This window comes from Pavona decussata, unplaced genomic scaffold (genome assembly GCF_977016875.1).
Source record: "Pavona decussata unplaced genomic scaffold, jaPavDecu1.1 SCAFFOLD_133, whole genome shotgun sequence".
NCBI classification, from domain to species: domain Eukaryota; kingdom Metazoa; phylum Cnidaria; class Anthozoa; order Scleractinia; family Agariciidae; genus Pavona; species Pavona decussata.
Window position 1 is genome coordinate 2,900,204 of NW_028145546.1, and position 17,746 is coordinate 2,917,949.

The 17,746-nt window shown below is 37.5% G+C and overlaps 1 protein-coding gene across 2 annotated transcripts; it reads left to right on the forward strand.

The window, feature by feature from the left end:
• The first annotated feature begins 5,671 nt into the window (after positions 1–5,671).
• LOC146468239 (beta-1 adrenergic receptor-like) lies at positions 5,672–16,185 on the forward strand. 2 transcript variants are annotated; one of them, XM_085124787.1, is made up of 2 exons: positions 5,672–5,758; positions 13,589–16,185. In XM_085124787.1, exon 2 carries the CDS (start codon positions 13,954–13,956, stop codon positions 14,941–14,943), a length of 990 nt encoding a protein of 329 aa, XP_084980913.1. In that variant the 5' UTR covers positions 5,672–5,758; positions 13,589–13,953; the 3' UTR covers positions 14,944–16,185. The 2 variants fall into 2 exon arrangements, with proteins under 2 accessions (XP_084980913.1, XP_084980912.1); XM_085124786.1 differs by lacking the exon at positions 5,672–5,758 and adding an exon at positions 12,625–13,259.
• Positions 16,186–17,746: the final 1,561 nt, after the last annotated feature.

A 17,746-nucleotide genomic window follows, 5' to 3' on the forward strand; every position in this document is an offset into this window, starting at 1 on the left:
CAGTTATATTACAATACTAGACGAATTTCCATATATTGCACTTATTTTTTCAATGTAAGGCGGTTTAATCAAAGTAAGATAAACATCAGGTTTTTTTTTATTAGAACATATCTTTCTTGTTTTGAAAAGCCAGAAAAACTATGATCTCTACGCATTTTTAAAACAGCAAAACTCGATGGTGATTTTCTGTGTATACAGTTGCTGCAGGTATAATGTATTGATGAAAAAAAGACTAGATTAGAAACAAACGTCGATATTTAGTTTATTGCCGAGCATTTTAACTCCATGAAATTAAAAGTTCATTGTGTTTTGCAATAGAATAACCGTTTTCACGCTTGAAGTCGCATAACATAAAAATTTGATAGAAGTCAATTCTTCAGTTCCCATATATTCTTCAAATCTAGCTGTTGATTGTTGTGATGTTAGCAAGAAACAGCATCTTTATGTGATGTTCCACGGGAAAAAAAAAACACAAATATGAATTATGCCTTAACGAAAACGAACTACGCCAAAATAATTCTTAAATTGAATCTGCCGCGTCTAGATTTTATATCATAGTCAATTGTTACCGATCCACGGTTCCATTTCACGTTGTTTTCTTTTAATGGTAACAAATCGCTACCATAACACCTTTATTTCACTAAAGACCACTAAAGCAAGAAGTAGCAGGCAATCGTGGACGAAAATCTGCTGGTATATGTTGGATCGATATAGGTCTGATCGGCTAAAATATAATAAAGAAAAAGAAGCAATAAACTAAATATGGTAAACTATGAAATCAATTAACTCTACGTTTTGTCGGTTTCTTTTTACCCTTGAAGAAAAAAAAACAGGATTCTCGTATTCTCCACCTCAGAGTTCAGTTTGGCATTGCAACGATCGAGATACCGATTTACTTGTCGGTTTCACTAAAGTCGTTTCTCTTGCATCTGCTTGGTAACTAAAAACAATTTAGCACATTGCAACAGTTTACTTTTAGCTACACGGCCTTGCACTAAACAATTCCCTTCTCCTCAGTAGAGCCTTAAACCTTCTTGGTCGATCTACTCGACACTGTAAATATCTGATGTTGAAAAAAATACTGACTTACCCGTTATTCATTTCAGCTGTTTAGATATCAGGTTTATTTTTCAGTAGATGCCACCCTGCACAGCTTTACTCCACCAGCCTTTCTTACACTGTAAAATGGTTTTGTGTCCTGGCAGCTGCTGTTGCTTCAACAGAAATTTCAATTTACATGCATAACCACTAAAAATACGCCATTGTTGGAAACAATATTCAATTTGCGCGCAACTGTTTTACTCCAATCATAAACCTTAGGCGATGATTACCAGTATACCCGGGGGAGGGGGGAGAGAGGGTACTCAACAATTTCCAGCATACCCGGGGGAGGGGGAGAGAGGGTACTTGATAAAGTTTTATATGTGATAGGCTCCGCGGCCTGGAGATTTCATCCATGACCCTTTCACACACAAAATCATTTACCTAGCTGTTACGACCGTCACATATACACAAAACTAAAAAAACTAAGACAAACCTTTGAGACTGAGACAGATAACCCCGGTGTTGTAAGTACAGCAGAACTATTAACAATAATCTTGGGCAATTTCTGTTCAGTTTTGTTGCCCTTTCAGAATACTTGGATTTAATTGCTACCCTCTCAATTCACAGTCTATTTCTGTGATTAAAATTTCAATACCCTTTCGCACTGAAAAAGCCACTCCTGGGCGGGATACATTAACTCGATGAAAATCGATTTTATTGCTACATGTTCTATTTTGAATCGCCAATAATTAAGGCGACGATTAGTTCAGGGATTACGGTTAAGAATGTTCAATTACAGAACTGGGTTATTACAAAATCTCTGAAAAATATAACGTATAATTTATGATTTCAAATATACATCATAAGAAAATCTTGTTGAAAAAACCTCAGCCATACCAATCTGAATCATAAATAGCAGATGATTCATATAAATAACAGAAGAATAAGACCAGGTGACGTGCTTCTATGAATAAAGATAACACGTCAATCAATTCCAATAAAATATTCTTCTAATTTTGAACTGATAATTACTTCACGTTTACTTTATACGTGATACAAAAATATGATAGCATTAGCATACAAGCTTTCTCCTTAACCTGACACTATAATACCAACATGTTGTGATCTGTTTTGTCTTTTACCTTTTTTTTCTTTTCGTGTTCAAGAACGATATGTCTTCACGAGGAAAACATGACAACTAATAAGAATAGCTCTTACTGAATTGTCCTGCTGCTTTGCGACTCAAAAATTCTGTTTGGGCACCAGGCATTCTACATGCAAATTCATTTGTTGTCTGTCAATAAGGTCTCCCATGGAAAGGTCAGAAAAATAAAATGAAAAAGCATAATTCAACCAATCATTAAGAAGCTAAAGAATATGAATTGGTGAGGGCGTCTAGCTATATAGCTTGGAGCAGGCGTTTACTTTAGTTAATACGGTTGGTATTTGAATAACTTAAAAAGGTCCCTTTACCAATTCAAAGTTTTAAGACGATCATCACGACAGTGGACCTTTCTTTTATTTTTCCGCACCTACTTTGTGGAACAAAGTTCCCTGATGACGTAAGGAATTGTTAGTACTGTTAGTATTTGGCTGAGTATAACTATTCTTTTTAAACCTTCTTTTTAAGTTGTAATTTAGCGGAATCTTAAATTAAAGCGTTGTTGGTTAATCACGAGGGAATCGAACTCTTGACTGGGATACCCGGTCACTCAGTTGCGATACTGGGGCAAAATTGCAACAACTTCCAACGCGCTTTCAAAACTCCAACAAATGGGCCATTGAATCCTTCCGTTGTTTTCTCTTACTGGCTAGGGATATCATTATCTGAACCTAGCTGAGATTGAAAAATTTAAACAAGAAAGCGATAAAGGCTTAATAAGCGATCTTATTTATGCCCCAATCTTGCTTCAGAGATTTTTAAACCTTTCTCTCAGCGTGCGTTTGAGCTAATTGAATAGTTTTAGTCAACAGGATAGCGATATTGTGTTGCTGACCTTCTTTTTTACGCTGCTCGAGTCACGTCATACCGAAAGTTATGGTGTTCCATTCGGCAATACTAAAATTGATCTCCTTTCCCATTTCACTCCATTTCGAACTCTATAAAAAAGGCGTAAAACTAGAGATTCTTATGCTCTAATCGCCGTGTATGTTTGGGTTTTGACTCAAGAGTGCCATCGTCCGTTGTCGGCTTCCGTCTAGCGTCCCAAAATGACAGTTTTTAAAATAATTCTTGTGGATTAACAATACGCTACCTGAGTGGAAGAAACGTGAACCTCTTCCAGGTCTAAAGTGCGTGTGTGGTGTGGAAATGCTTGCTTGTAAAACCGCTTGTTGCAGAGAAGTTCACAGCTTATAGCAGCTGGCTTCTCGGTTATTTGTGAGAACGCGGCTACTGTATACCTTACCTCCCCTCCCTCACGATAAAAGTTTGTCAAAACCCAGATTTTGGGTGCCACGTGATCAGCCGTAACCAGGGTCCATTCTCGAGAGAGGAAGAAAGAGAACCCTGGGAACGGGGTTGCACTTGAACCTCTACAAGCTTGCTTCATAACGTCAAACCATACCAGGGACCCAGGCGCAACGAGTTTAACAGCTAAATGGTTTGGGACCGCCCATAAAAATACGTGAATGAGCTCAGAACACCAAAAAAAAAAAACGTTTCTCCATCGTATTTCCCAGTTCCATTTCGCGTGAAATTCATGCTAACTCCGGACCAGAATCTCGATCTGCTGGCTCTTCTTGAGGCTATCCGCTAACACGACTCTCTTTCCACCAAAGTCCATACATCTATATCGGGTAGTGAGCGTGGGCTGCCAGTGTATTACGTAGTATTTGCCATGGCGGAGAGAAAATTTCATTTTTCTTCCCCGTTTTGACCGAGCGACACTTGGAGGTCTGGGGTGTGTAACCATCACGAGGAAGGAAAAAAACGAGCATTTCTTGAACCGGCAGCCGCTTAATAAAAAAGGAAAACGAAGAGGATTCTGGTTATTGTAGTAAAATAACGTCATTGTGGAACCACCTATTTTCGGCACGATTAAGAAAATCCGCTCAAGTCGGGCCGAAACTCTCGAGTAAACCGCCACGATAATCAAAATCAAAGACACTTGCCTTTACGCGAGACAAACTAAACTGAGCGAATTAAGTTCATAATACAGTCAACTCTCTCGTAAGCGACCACCCTTGGTGCACGACAAAGTAGTCGCTTACGGGAGGTGGTCGCTTACGGGAAAGATCAACAAACTAAGCCTAGTACTGGATTGATTAATTAATTACATAAAAATATTACCTTAGCAGCTAAAATTAGGCAAATAAAAACTAATTTATTTGATATTTCTCACATCTATTCATTCTTCTGATGAAACTTTGTATAACATGGTTCATGGTTCATTTTGGAACAAATCACTGTAATAATTCCCTTTTACCTACAGATCTAATTATAGTCATCTTCTCTGTCTGTAAACTGTCGTCATCTGTCAGCAGTTCGGGGAAGCGTCATCAAAATTGAACTTTTGTCACGTCTGAGTAATGATTTTCAAGCGATCATACATGATTATGTTGGTTGGTCGCTTACCGGAAAACGAAAACAAAAGAATATGTGTAATTTCTGGCCTTAAAAGTGGTCGCAGTCCCTTAAGAAATTTGAGAGGTGGCCGCTTACGAGAGAGCTCTTGAAACAGTATTTAACTGAGAAACAAAACGGTTGTTTACGAGGTGGTCGCTTACGGGAGGTGGTCGCTTACGAGAAGTGGTCGCTATGAGAGAGTTGACTGTAAGTTCAATGTTTGACTCAGTTCGTCCGACTCACTTTGTATAGACCAATCCGTCTGATTGACTGTGGGACTGTCGATCTTTTATGAATCGAAGTTAATGAATAAATTAAAAATTTGTATGATAATGTAGATTTCCGATGAATTACGTTCGACGTTGACCCAGCGGTCGAGCTTTACCGATTTGAATCGAGCCAAATTGTGATTTTGTTGGTCTCGTGTGAAGTTGGACATTTGTATGAGTTCCCGGAACACGAGAACGATCGGTCCAAGTTAACTTGGGCGAAGTCTGAGCCAAACTGAATAACGACTACCTATGCAAGGTGAAACGTAATAAAACAAAATTGTTCCCAAAAAATCTAACAGAATAACTGATTAGGTGTATAACTACAAATACATGTGTGAAAGAATGCCGTAATAAGCAGGAACAAAAAAATCGGTAGCTTGCAAAATAACTTTGCAAAAATGAGAACGCACATATGTACAAACCACGACAACAGACCAGCGCAAACAGGTATTTAAATACAAATACAGCCACGTTCTCAAAAAAAAAAACCAAACAAACAAATCGCAGTCTGGATCACAATGGTTTTAGATTTTCAGACGGCAGCAGTGAAGACTCTGAGTACAGTATTTTGAAGGTTATGCTTGGCAGGCGGGAATGGTGATTTCGATCGCTATAAAAGCGACCAATCAAAACTGTTGATAACATTTATTTTAATGCACTTGTGCCATAATCTTGGAATAAAATTATAATTCACAGCCTGGCTAATTTTAAAAATTTCTGAAAAGTAGTTCAGTCAGTCTTATATTCATTAAAACATATCATGTATAATTAATAACACGAAAGCACTAATCGTCGAAGGGCTCTCAAGCTTGCTGCTATTTCAGAAAAGAAGACATACTCTCTGACAGGAATTAAGCACAAATCAGGAGTACAGGTAGATACTAACCTTTGAGCTACAGTTTTGGTTCTGATATACACCAGAATTTCTACCAAGAAATAATTTAAATATTTAAAAACTGCCACCACAGGAATATTTTAACTCGCGTACTATGCATTACTTTTATATGACTGTCTCTCCTGCATAAAATGTCAACTGTAGTTCCGAGTACTGCTCGCGAAGAAAGCGTTTAGTCGACAAGAACTAAACTAGGGATAGAAATTTAGACTTTGCATCTTGCCGATCATAGAAAGTACGCCGTCCTGTTTTAGTTGATTGCAAACAACATTACAATCGTGTAAAACCTAGTGTTCGGTCATGCCATTATGTTGAAACACAGCTGCTTACACAAGCTACAGTTATTTTCTGGCGAGCATAAAAATTGTCTAATATTAAAATGCTCTTACTAAATAAGTATTCCTTAAGTCTTTCCAAATTATTCTTCGGCAGATATGTATGGACAGGAAAATTACATTTCAGCGCCATGTTAGCAGAGCTCCGGCTAAGTGCATCCGAGAAATCGACTTTTTATGATGATCAATTGTACTGAAAACAAAAACATATAGCCTCTATCATCAAAAAGGAATAAAGAAAGAATCTTTCACCTCCAAGCTACAGCGCACAAAATTAGCAAATATAACCGAATTTATACCAAATTAAATGCATTTTGTAAATTCTGAAAACCAAACACAATATGCATAGGAAGTCCTATGCCGGCCCACAGTTTTCGTCGTGGGTTGATGTTGGAAGCAATTAACACTTTGCTGGCGAACCAGGGAATTTTCTTTCCGAGCGGCTTGAAAAGACACGCAGACACTAAAAACTGAACCCAAAGTTAACTCAACGAACACATATCATAACATACAAAAATCACATGCACCCGAAGAGACAGTGAATCGAGCAGAAATCGAACAAGGGAAGAAGAGTGGACTGGCCTGCATTGTAAATTCAAGAAGACTGTTTTAGCCCCTCAACTGGGGGAGATTTGGTGAGTAAAGAACAGTGTTATTTAAATGACTTTGAATAGGAAAGTACTTCTCGAAAGAGCTTTTACTTCAATGGTCAAAGTTAGACTTGTAATATATTACACCACTCAACTAATGATATTTTTCTTTTCTGGCAAGGCATTATGTTATTTTTGTTTGAAAACTGAAATGCAATGAAACCCTTGGCATAAGTAAATAACTAATGGTGTTTCTGCCGTCTCCAGCCATTAACAACACAAATGCTATACAAATTACGTTACCGCACATGAAAGCCGGCCCAGTTGGCCTGATTCGCTTACATCGTTAAAATTCTAATATCTCAATTATGGGACCTGTCAAGCTGTCCTTTTTTCATATTTTTCATATAAGCAACACTTATTTATGCAGAACTTCAACAAAGTGCTTTCTTAACCAGTTTAGTGGCTAAAAGCCCGTTTTTCATAATCTGCAATAAATGATAACTTTCCGGGCGCAATACTCAATATTTTGTCAAATCAGTTTCTTTTTTTTTTTTTTTTTTCTTTTCGATTGCTACCAATTTTTAGTACAAACTTGCCAAATGTTACACAAAATGACAGACTTGAAAATTTAACTTTCTGAAACAATGAAGGGACATTGTGCAAGCAAAATAATTTTATGCAGCCCATTTCTCAAAGGTCCCGATAGCTTACCGTATCCGAAAACTTTTTTGCGTGCACAATATTCCTAAATAAATTCAATCATGTTTGGTTTTCAAAGGTAAATTTTAAATTCTTTGTCATGTAAAACAATGGTAAGTTTTTACTAAAAATTGGCACCAACTGATAAAAACGATTTTGAAAAAAACTTATCAGGTCCGAAAAGTTATCAGGACTTTTGAGAAACGTCTCCCAGCCTAGAATGGGCATTTTTATCGGATCATCAAAATTAATTTTTTTTTTTTTTTAACATTGTGCATTTAGGAAGGATTGTGTCTCTGCTTGACTTAGAATTGGACTGAGACACAGATGCGTGTCTAGACAGAGCAATCCTTTTGTCGAGTGGTAAATAGTATACAGGAGTCAGGTCTTATTATGATGTCTCGGAGGCACCCAATGTTTCGTTTGGGTGAACATCTGTTCGGAATTCGAAAGACATTACCCACCTCAGAAATTCGGATTGAATTGTGAGGGAAAACTAGCTAGCGTTCTCTTTTTGTCTTTTCGAAAACGAAAAGAATTAGTTTTTAAGTGTTACGGAATTTTGAGCTGACAGTTTACAGAAGAAAAGTTTTTCTTCTTTTTACTTCGTTTTCTGAGGCGATTTATTCCCTCCGAACAGATCCACAGAAATGAACCGTTGGATGAGGCTCCTGACATTTCATTCGCGACACAGCAGGAGCACCTAACGAGGACATTTTAGCAAAAATAAAAAAACGTCGTCTCCTTTTCTTCCAGATCGTTTTGTATCCTTTTAAAGACAAATTTACGTGAACTAATACAGATTTATCTGTTTGGATGCTTTAGCTGAAACTGTTTAAATAACAGAAAGTTTTAGGATTTCAACGGCTGATTTTTTATTCTCCTAATTTTACCAGCTGTTGTTGATTTTACGAAAATGCTAAGTATCTGACCTTTATTCGCGTAAATGTTTTCTTCGAAATTTTGAGCTTAAATTTTACCGAAGAAAACTTAAGATTTTTTTACGACTACCTCTGAGTATTAGAGGTAATTAAAGCTGTAATTCTGAGGCCACCAAGACGAACCGTGGGGTCCCCAGACCCGAGTACTAAGAAAGTCACGCATCAGAAAAAAACCGCAAGGAGTCAGTGTACAAGTTTGTCACATACGGACTTACCTTTAACAAGTTAATAACTCCCACATGTTGTGCAATAGTATGACTTGCTTTTTCCTTTCTTTTCTCTCTTTTTTTTTTTTTTTTTTTCATTGAAAACCGGACAGACTTCGTTGTAAACTAATATGTCGTATAGTTGACAGTTAGAAAGGAAACTCGTATTCACAATCAGCACTTGATTAAAACTGAAATTTGTTTCGATCCCAAAATCTAAACATTCTTTTATTCTGGAAACCGACACTGAGCTCCCCCAGTGTGCTTTATTTTATAATTCATGATATTCAAGTAGAACTAACACAAATACAGTCGCAAAGCCCCATGAGTACTCATTTCCAGACGAAATACAGCGCCCTGCGTGAATACCCATAACCTTCAAGCTTGCACTACTGACTGTTATGCATTTTCAGAACTGAAACCTAAGGTTATACCCATTTTAGGCCAAAAAGGTTACACTAATTGGGTCTGCATATGTCTATATAGCTTATATAGTGGTGTATCCCCAGGGGGTATGCGGAGGGGGGCAAAACAATAGAACCGAGCTGTAGATCAATTTGACTTTACCTGACACATAATAATAATAGTTACCACAACTGCGCCAAAAATTGAAATTAAAGAAAACTACTTAATTTTGATTTGTCAAATACAAAAACAAACAGCGCTTTCGGAAAGTAATGCCTAAGACTGAGCTTTCAATCAGGATTGGCCAAGGCCGCTTATCGTAGTGTTTCAGTCCACAGGCTAAAGTGTTCGAACTACCTTACATGACAGGTTTGAATGTGCGACTAAAAAAGTTAAATTGCGAAATGTTTTTGCGAAGAAAGATATGTTTTTTATTAATATTTGCTGTTTCTAATTAATTTGCTTGCGTATTATCCATCTTTGAAACAAATGTCAGGATGTCAGACACTACATAATTTATCTCAGCAGGTGAAGATTTTGGTATTAAGGAAACAAGTCCCAGTCGTTTTGTTTAAGTCGTCAATATTCACTGACATAATAAAAGGAATGTACAAAATATTAATCTTTTTTACGAAATGTACAGCTTAATGTACCAGCCACAAGTCATGTTCATTGTCAAAGACAGTTTAAATTACCAACACAGAGATTCCCAGAGTTTCCTTTTCTTTTCTTATTGCAGTGGTTCATATAATTTCCGATTAAAGGAATGATAAGTTATTCTTTTTTTCGAAAAAGGGAAGTTGTTTGTAAATTTAAGATTAGTTTTGTCAATTATTGCTTGCGGCGGTCTTGTAGTCGTTTTACTGCCTGCTCAAAGTTTCTCTTCCACATCACAATTTTAGGATTCTACAAGACCGTGGATATAAGGACCCGTTCGGACGACTGGCCTATCTATTGCAAATCATCATTTCATCAGAAGATTCTTAATTATCCTGGTTCATCAAAATTTATTGGGGTCAAGTATCTTCCGTAATTTTCCTTCAACAAGGCATTCCACTGGGGTTCGATTACCCCTCCTCAGCCCCCCTTCTCCCCCCCCCCCCCTCCCATCCCGACATTTTCCAATCTGAACTTGTCCAATTAATCTTCAGATAAATGTATCCTTACTAAAAAGGAAGGGACAATGAACTTAATTTACCAGGACGTAATAAACTGAGCAATAATTCTTTTCTTCTGAAACCTCGAGTAAGATAAATGAATAATACAGTGGCAGGATTTTTCTTCAGTTGGTACATTTGCGTCACTTTTTCGACACGAACATTGACGAAAATTGCAGAAAACAAAGATGGCAATGTTTCAAAGATCTCTTCGAAATAATTTTGTAACCGCTTTACATGAAAAATACGAGTGATGCATTGGTCTAAAGAAATTATTTTCGAGATACTGAAAACCGCGAGAGATTGTAGTCTACTGTCTACTTTCTAAAAGGTAACATTTGCGCCCCTTATATCTAGAATTCCTGGCTCCACCCCTGAACTGAGTGTTTTCTATTATTCAGCAATGGTAGTAGTCGTGTAATGTTGGAAGTTTGTCGTCCGGTTGAATAGGACGCGTCTTGGTCGGCTTATTACCTAAACCTATGTGTATATAGACTTGCAAATTATGTCACCTGTTCTTAGCACCTTCAATGTGTTACTGGTCAGCGATTGACGTTCAGTTGAACGTCTACCAGGTGAGTTGGCTTGTGTGAGCAAAAGTGGCCTGACAACTTATCAGACAAGGCACTGTCACAAGTGCGATAATATGCATCTTTCGTTTACTTCTTTGACTTCTGAGCTATAAGAATACTCTGGCTCCTTTAAGGTTACCTTAGCAATGAAAAAACGGAAGCTTGCTAAGCAAACGCAGACATAATAGTTGGAAAGAATGTTGGATGAAGCAATGAAAAGGAAAGAAAGAAAAACGCATAAAATAATCTAGTCTGTGGGTTTTTAATTAAGTGCTTTTTGAAACGGGAAGCAAACATTATGCGAAATTAAAACAGCATTTATTTATAAATCCCAATGGAAATAATTTTGTTGAATTTAAAAAGTATTCCTGTAAGGGTTACAATCTGTGAACGCAAGATTTGGGAAACGATTTTTATCAAAATTTAAAACAGGCTTTCACTGGCCAAGGGACAGTAGACGTAAGTCGTATAATGAGGTGTCAGATTACGTTGTAAAAGATGATTCTAAGTTCTGAGTCAGCGTATAGTATTCTTGAGTTAAAGCACTCAAAGACAAACTATTTTTAAGCTACGCTTTGCTCTGATACTGTTAATTACGCTATACAAGGTGGCCTTGACTTATGAGACTACTCCTAACTCAGTGTGACCTACTCAAATGAAAGCTTCACTGAGCAGTTCGTTCCTGTACGTGGTGCTGTTTAATTACCTTTCAACTATGGAGAATTAACTCCACTGGGTTATATTCATGTGACAAAATCTTGGAAATGAACCAGCAATGTTGCTACACCTTCATTTTGAACTCCTATTTTACGTTACATACAACAGAAATCACGCCCTGCCACCCAAATATGTCGCCCCTTTCCCTGTACAATGTCGAAAACCATTCCCGAAAAATTGTACCGGGGGCGGGAGAATGTTAAAGATCGGAAACCATTTTTGAAGAAGATGGAAATAATTCATGGGAACAACAAGGAGGTTTACGATCTGTAGCAACTATTTCTATGGATCATTAAAGGTGAGAACAGCGGGATCTGTTTAAGGTGTTTTCTGTCAGTTAGTGAAGACATTTTGTAGCATTCAACTGCAAATGTTATCACACGCATCCTGAAGAATAGGTGTTTGATTGTAAGCCTTTGCAAAATTGGCCTTTTTCGTTGTTGTCACGAACACTTTATCTCGAGCTTTAGCAGTCAACTAACGTGAAACTGTCACCGATCAGAAATGTACTGAAGAAATTAAGTAAAGCTTCGCTTATAAAATGATTATTATGATTTTTCTTAATTTCAAAAACAGAGGTTTTGGAACGATGACTTGCCTCCATTGAATCTCGCCAGTAACGAAAACACGCCAACAACGTTTTCACAACTGCCAAGATTTAAAGGTATAGATAAATAATGAGGCAAAATCAACAGTTCTGGATAGGTGACAAGACAAAAGCCTAAAAAAAAGGAAGGAAATATGCGGTGCTGTACAAATTTCGCTAAAGTTCAGAGTGAAAAAATTACATGACTCAAAAAGGCGATTTTCAAATCTGTCTATTTGCCAAATTCTAAATCAGTTTGCCACGAAGGGATTTGCATGACAATGAATTGATACAATCGCTATGAAAATGGCAATACAGAATATTAAAAATCTTATTAAGTGCATGCAATAAAACCAAGCACACCAGACGTTGTATTAAATTTTGAAGTAAAATTTCATTATTTTTCAAAGCAGCTTTGTTTAGCGACTTAATTCACGGGCAAGAAGTTTCAATTTATTGAGGATGGAATGTGCTTGCGCCTAGACAAGATCGAAATTTGGACAGTTCGTACCAGAGAGAAAAGGTAGACTGCGTAAGATTTAGGGCCCTTCTTGTCACTTTACTCAAAAGAAGGTTGATTACATTTCTATAACACAGTTTACTTTTCTATCACTAAATCGTTTTTAAGTCCTTTGAAATATTTCGACCAGTTTTCAATAATTTTGACAGAGTAAAAATCTCTTGGCCAGTTATGTAAAACCGTATTTTCAGAGAAATTCCTTGCAACGTAAAGTTATGTATTTAAGCGAAAAACCCCGATCAGCAACGCATCAATGTAAATGTCTGCTTGTGTAAGCAACATGTCCGTACCACATCCTAAGCTAATGTTTCTCACTGACGACGTGATCCTGTCGCAGATGGTGGGCTTAACAACATTGCCAAACGATATCAATAAAACTAAAGAGATTTTCGTTGAAACAACGTTTCAGATTTTATCAGTAAGAGCTGCAAGCAAGCACAGAATCGCCAGCCAAAAACTGAACAAGAAAAATTCAATTTGAAATGTAATTATTATGTGTAACATATGCGCCTTCGTCAACAAAACGCTAATAGTGCGAGAACAAGATTTGAAGCGTTTTTTTTTTTATCTGCGCGACCGCCGAGAGTAAAAAAATATGCAAATGTAAAAAACTTGACTGAATTAAAAATATAGATAAATAAAACGAAATTGCTTTGCCAGTTTCCATTGCAGTTGTCGTAAAACAGACGCGGGGTCTATTGATTTCCTTCAAAAGAAGCTCATCCGAGAAAGACAGAGGAAAATATCTGGTAATAACATAGGCTTTTACATACGTCTCGTCATAATATTCGTTTTTTACGTTTGTAGGAGTGACAAAACCAAAACCAATTGTTCGTATGCCCACAGTTTACTGTATAATTTTTGTACATTATTCATGTAGAGTAAAATTCACTATCATGATTTTCTGAGAGATAGCTTCGTTAAGGTTTAACACATTACGCGTAGGAAGTAGGGAAATCGAAGATTTTTTTTCTAGCAAAACAAACCGAGGCGGACAAATCTTTAAAAATGTTTAGCAAGTGATGACATTTGAATAATGATAGACTCTTAATTCTTTTTCTTTTTTCTGTCTCATTAGCAACGAAAGAACTTTTCATTTATTGGATGTTTCCTTGAGTTTAGTGGAAGCTACTTTGGTTTGGCCAAAAGAGATGGATGGATTTTGCTAATTCAAAGAAAAATTGCTCACGCTGGTCGATGCAGATTGCGAACAAAATATCTACAATCTTTCAAGATTATAAAAGCGTTGTATTTAAACAGCTGCCTGGATCTTTAAAGAGACTTGCGCTCTCAGCCATAAGATTTAATTTGAATATATACATAAAATTCACCAAAGAAACAAATTCATCACACAACTTGGAATACGCTAGGCGGCGGGTGAGAAGCTGAAGCGACGAATCCTTCTCTAACGCGCGGTATACAAAACGCACGAATGGTGATATCATGGCAAACGGAACAATAAATAACGGAAAAAATTGGACCGAAGGTAAAGCTGAACTGCATGTGATTCTCCTTTGCTCTGTTGTGCTTGTCTTGGCCGCAGTTATTGTGGCTGGAAATTCTTTGGTTATTGCTTCGGTTGTGACGAACAGAAGACTACAGACAAAAACCAGCGCGTTCATCACAAGCCTGGCTGTTGGAGATCTTATGATAGGGCTCGTGGTTATACCGCTCATTGTTGTTTCCAACACGGTGGGACCCGCAGTAGAACACGGACTCAACTACTGCCATGTTACCATCTCTGTGACTATCATGCTAATGTTCAACTCAGTCGCCAACTTGGGTGCAGTTACTTTCGATCGCTTTTTGGCAGTGGTCAACCCTCTTCGCTACAAGTCAATCATGACTAAAAGAGTCATCGTTCCGATTATCGCCTCTGTCTGGGTCTTTTCCACGATTTTTGGCTTCGTTCCGTTCATGGGGTGGCGTACTGTAGTTGAACCTGAAGATTCCTCCGGGCTATTTTGTCAAGTGCCACTAAATCTCGCCCGAGGATACATTATAACTGTTTGTATCGTTGGTCTGTTTCCTTCGATCTTCGTTCTTGCGGCCTACGTCAAAATCTTTAAAACTGCATGTTATCACGAGTTAAGGATTGCAGCAGCAATTAACAGTGTTCTTCATAATCAGAGCGATCTTAAACTGAACATGATCAAAGAAACCAAGGCCGCTAAGATGGTGGCTCTCGTTCTGGGTACTTTCATCTTTACGTGGGCACCTCTCTTTGTCATCATGATAGTTGATATCGCGATGAAACAGTCTGTCAACTCATACATTTACGCTGGGGGAGTAATATTTGCAACTCTCAACTCAGCTTTGAATCCTATAATCTATGCCTGTATGAACTCCGAGTTCCGTGACACGTTTAAGGCGTTTTTAACGTGCCACAGTCATGGAAACTCGAACCGCGTTGCTCCTAGTAGCATTCACTAGGAAAAACAGCGGAAAAATACATTCTTCAGTTCACGCTCATTCGACATTTTCGACACGTTCTACCACTTCGAATGACATTCATTTTCATTGTACTTAGGCGGATAATGTTTCCCTGTTTTGTAATGGAAGCTGCCCAACGATATCTGCTTTCAAGGTAATACACTCACACTCAGAAGTCAACAGAGATCTAGTATCAACACCCCCGTATTGAGGGACAAGTAAGAAGCCCAGTTTTTCGTGTGAATGCGCTTTTTGTATATATAACAGAAGTGTAATAATTTCTTCAAGGTAGTTTATAAGCGGTTTTTTCGCGTTTTGACAATAGCTCTGAAGTTTAGCCAGGGTAAAACGAAATTTGGTTGTTAAATAACTGAAATGTGATGCGAATACTACCCATTACAAATTGCAAAATTAAATTCTTACGAGAACTTCTACGGGTAAGGTACATGTATTGACGGTGGGAGAATGTCGCTTATGTAAAGCTCATCATGGCTTGGTCAACTATGAATAAATCAAACATGAAACAACTGATTGCTTCTGAGTTTTAATCAGTTGACTTGGAACATGATGCGACAAAAACATCAGCCAAATAACGGCAGACTCATTCTCTCCGGCTCTATTATACAAACAGCGATCAAAACGAACTGATGTGCTACGACTGGATACGCTGTTACTAATGTTATTGCCAATTTATTAGAAACCACTTCACATTTTTTTTCCTATTTCCAACGTTTATTAGCAAGTTTACTTGCAAGCGGAAATTAAAAAGAGACTTTCAACTTGAAAGATGACATCTCAACAGGATTCAATAATTTTTTCTCTGTTATTTAGTCGCCTAACAATGTTATTTCTGCTCTGCTCAATTAACAATGGTGAAATATGGCGTATGCCAATTAGGGCCTGAAAACTCGGCTACCGATAACACGTTAATACATTCACTCCCCCCACTCATATTAAATAGAATCCAGCTACAATATATTTCGCGAGATTTCGATTTTTATAATTGCACACCACGTTGCTTTCACGATGCAAACTTAAATCCATGAAATACCATCATTTCCAACCATGGTTGTTAATTTTGAATGTCGAATTTTTTCCCTATCTACTGAGAGTCAGTTTTATCTCATTGGTGCGTCGGGTACAACTTCTTCCGAGTAACGGATCGAGGGATTTATTTTCCTATAACCTTCGGCCGTGAGTCGGACTTTCTTGACTTCACTTCACTTCACCTTCTTGACTTGACTTCACAAATTTTCTTTTAGAAGAGCTTTTATTAAAACGAATCTTGCCCAGACGAGCTTGCCCAGACAGACAATGTGGGAAATTTGCAACTTGTCAAAGCTTGTTAAAATATTGCTTTAGCCCTCCTGTCAAGATTTTTTTAATTAGAAGAATCAGATAGATCATCACAACAGAGGAAGGTGTTGATTATAGCTCAACATGACAACACGGATTTCGTTTTGAATTCATTTAAAAGTGAGTTGCGTTTCGTGCTTTTCTGCGTGGAAACGGAACTGAACAATTGCTCTTTTTGTCACATTTTTTTTAATCCTGGAGTATCCTCCGTTCGTAACTAAGGCTAGTATTGACGTGCCATCATACTTTTAACTCTTATTAAAAAAGAGTCAAATGTATAACTTTTTAAACAAAATTTCCAAATTTCGGTGGGTTTTGGGGGAATAAATTAATAGAAGTAGAGGTCTGTAACATGAATGTCCACACATTGGGATTCCAAGAACACAAACAAGAAATACGAAAAATGTCAATCCACGAGGGTCGTGACTTAAAATGGACGGCTACAACAAATGATTTAGACTAATATCGAAATGTTCGCTAATGATCGTTTAATTACTGAAAAAATAGCGTCCAGTGATAGTCGTGATCACATCAGTGGAGACGCGAACACGCTGCGATGATCATTCTAACAGACGGCAAATATAGCTTGTAAAACGTGTGATCGCCGATGATCAGTGTTTTTGAAACCGCACTAACAGCTGAAGATCATTTAGCGATCATGTAAAAAGTGAAAGTGGAGTGAAAAGGGTGTCCCTTCCTTTGCGCGTGTGTTTTCAGTTACCGTTTGTCAGCATCCAGCGGACAAAGATGAAACATCTTTTATAAAATTAAACAGAATTGACCCGAGACAGAATGGCTGAAAAGGAAGTGTTAAATTTTAATAAAATACTCTTAAAATATTGACTTTTTACTTTTTCAATACAGCTTGTCAAGTGTAAACTCATTAAATTTCCTTTTTACGGAGAAAATTATTAAGAAATAAAGAAGGCGCCGGGACAAATGAATCTACACTTCAAGATGAACGTTTGCATACGGTTTGGCCGGGTTTCTATGTCATCGATGATGGTCCATAAAGCAAACAGAGCTCGGCGATCGTGACAATACGCATGAAAACATAGTCGTGACTAGGATAGATACTCAAAAATCAGATTTTTTTCCCTGGACGGTATTTGTATTTACAAGTAGGCCATCGGCAACCCTTGGCTTTGCACAATAGAAAAAATATCTAGTAAGTGTGCATGAATGGGGTCTCATAAGGCCTTTACAATTACAGATGTCCGGAGTCAATCTCACTGCGAAGTGACTGTGTCCATTCCAGTCTCAGAGATTGTTACCTGCATCTATATGGGCAAGGAGTATCTTCTTTTACTACCAGCTACCACAACCAACATGAAAAATAGGCTTTTAATACTTCAGTCTCATCAACATGTTTAACTTTTCTCTAAACCACAATCGTCACAACATAAAAGTAGAAGAAAAAAAGTATTTGTTATGAGGTGTTTGTATA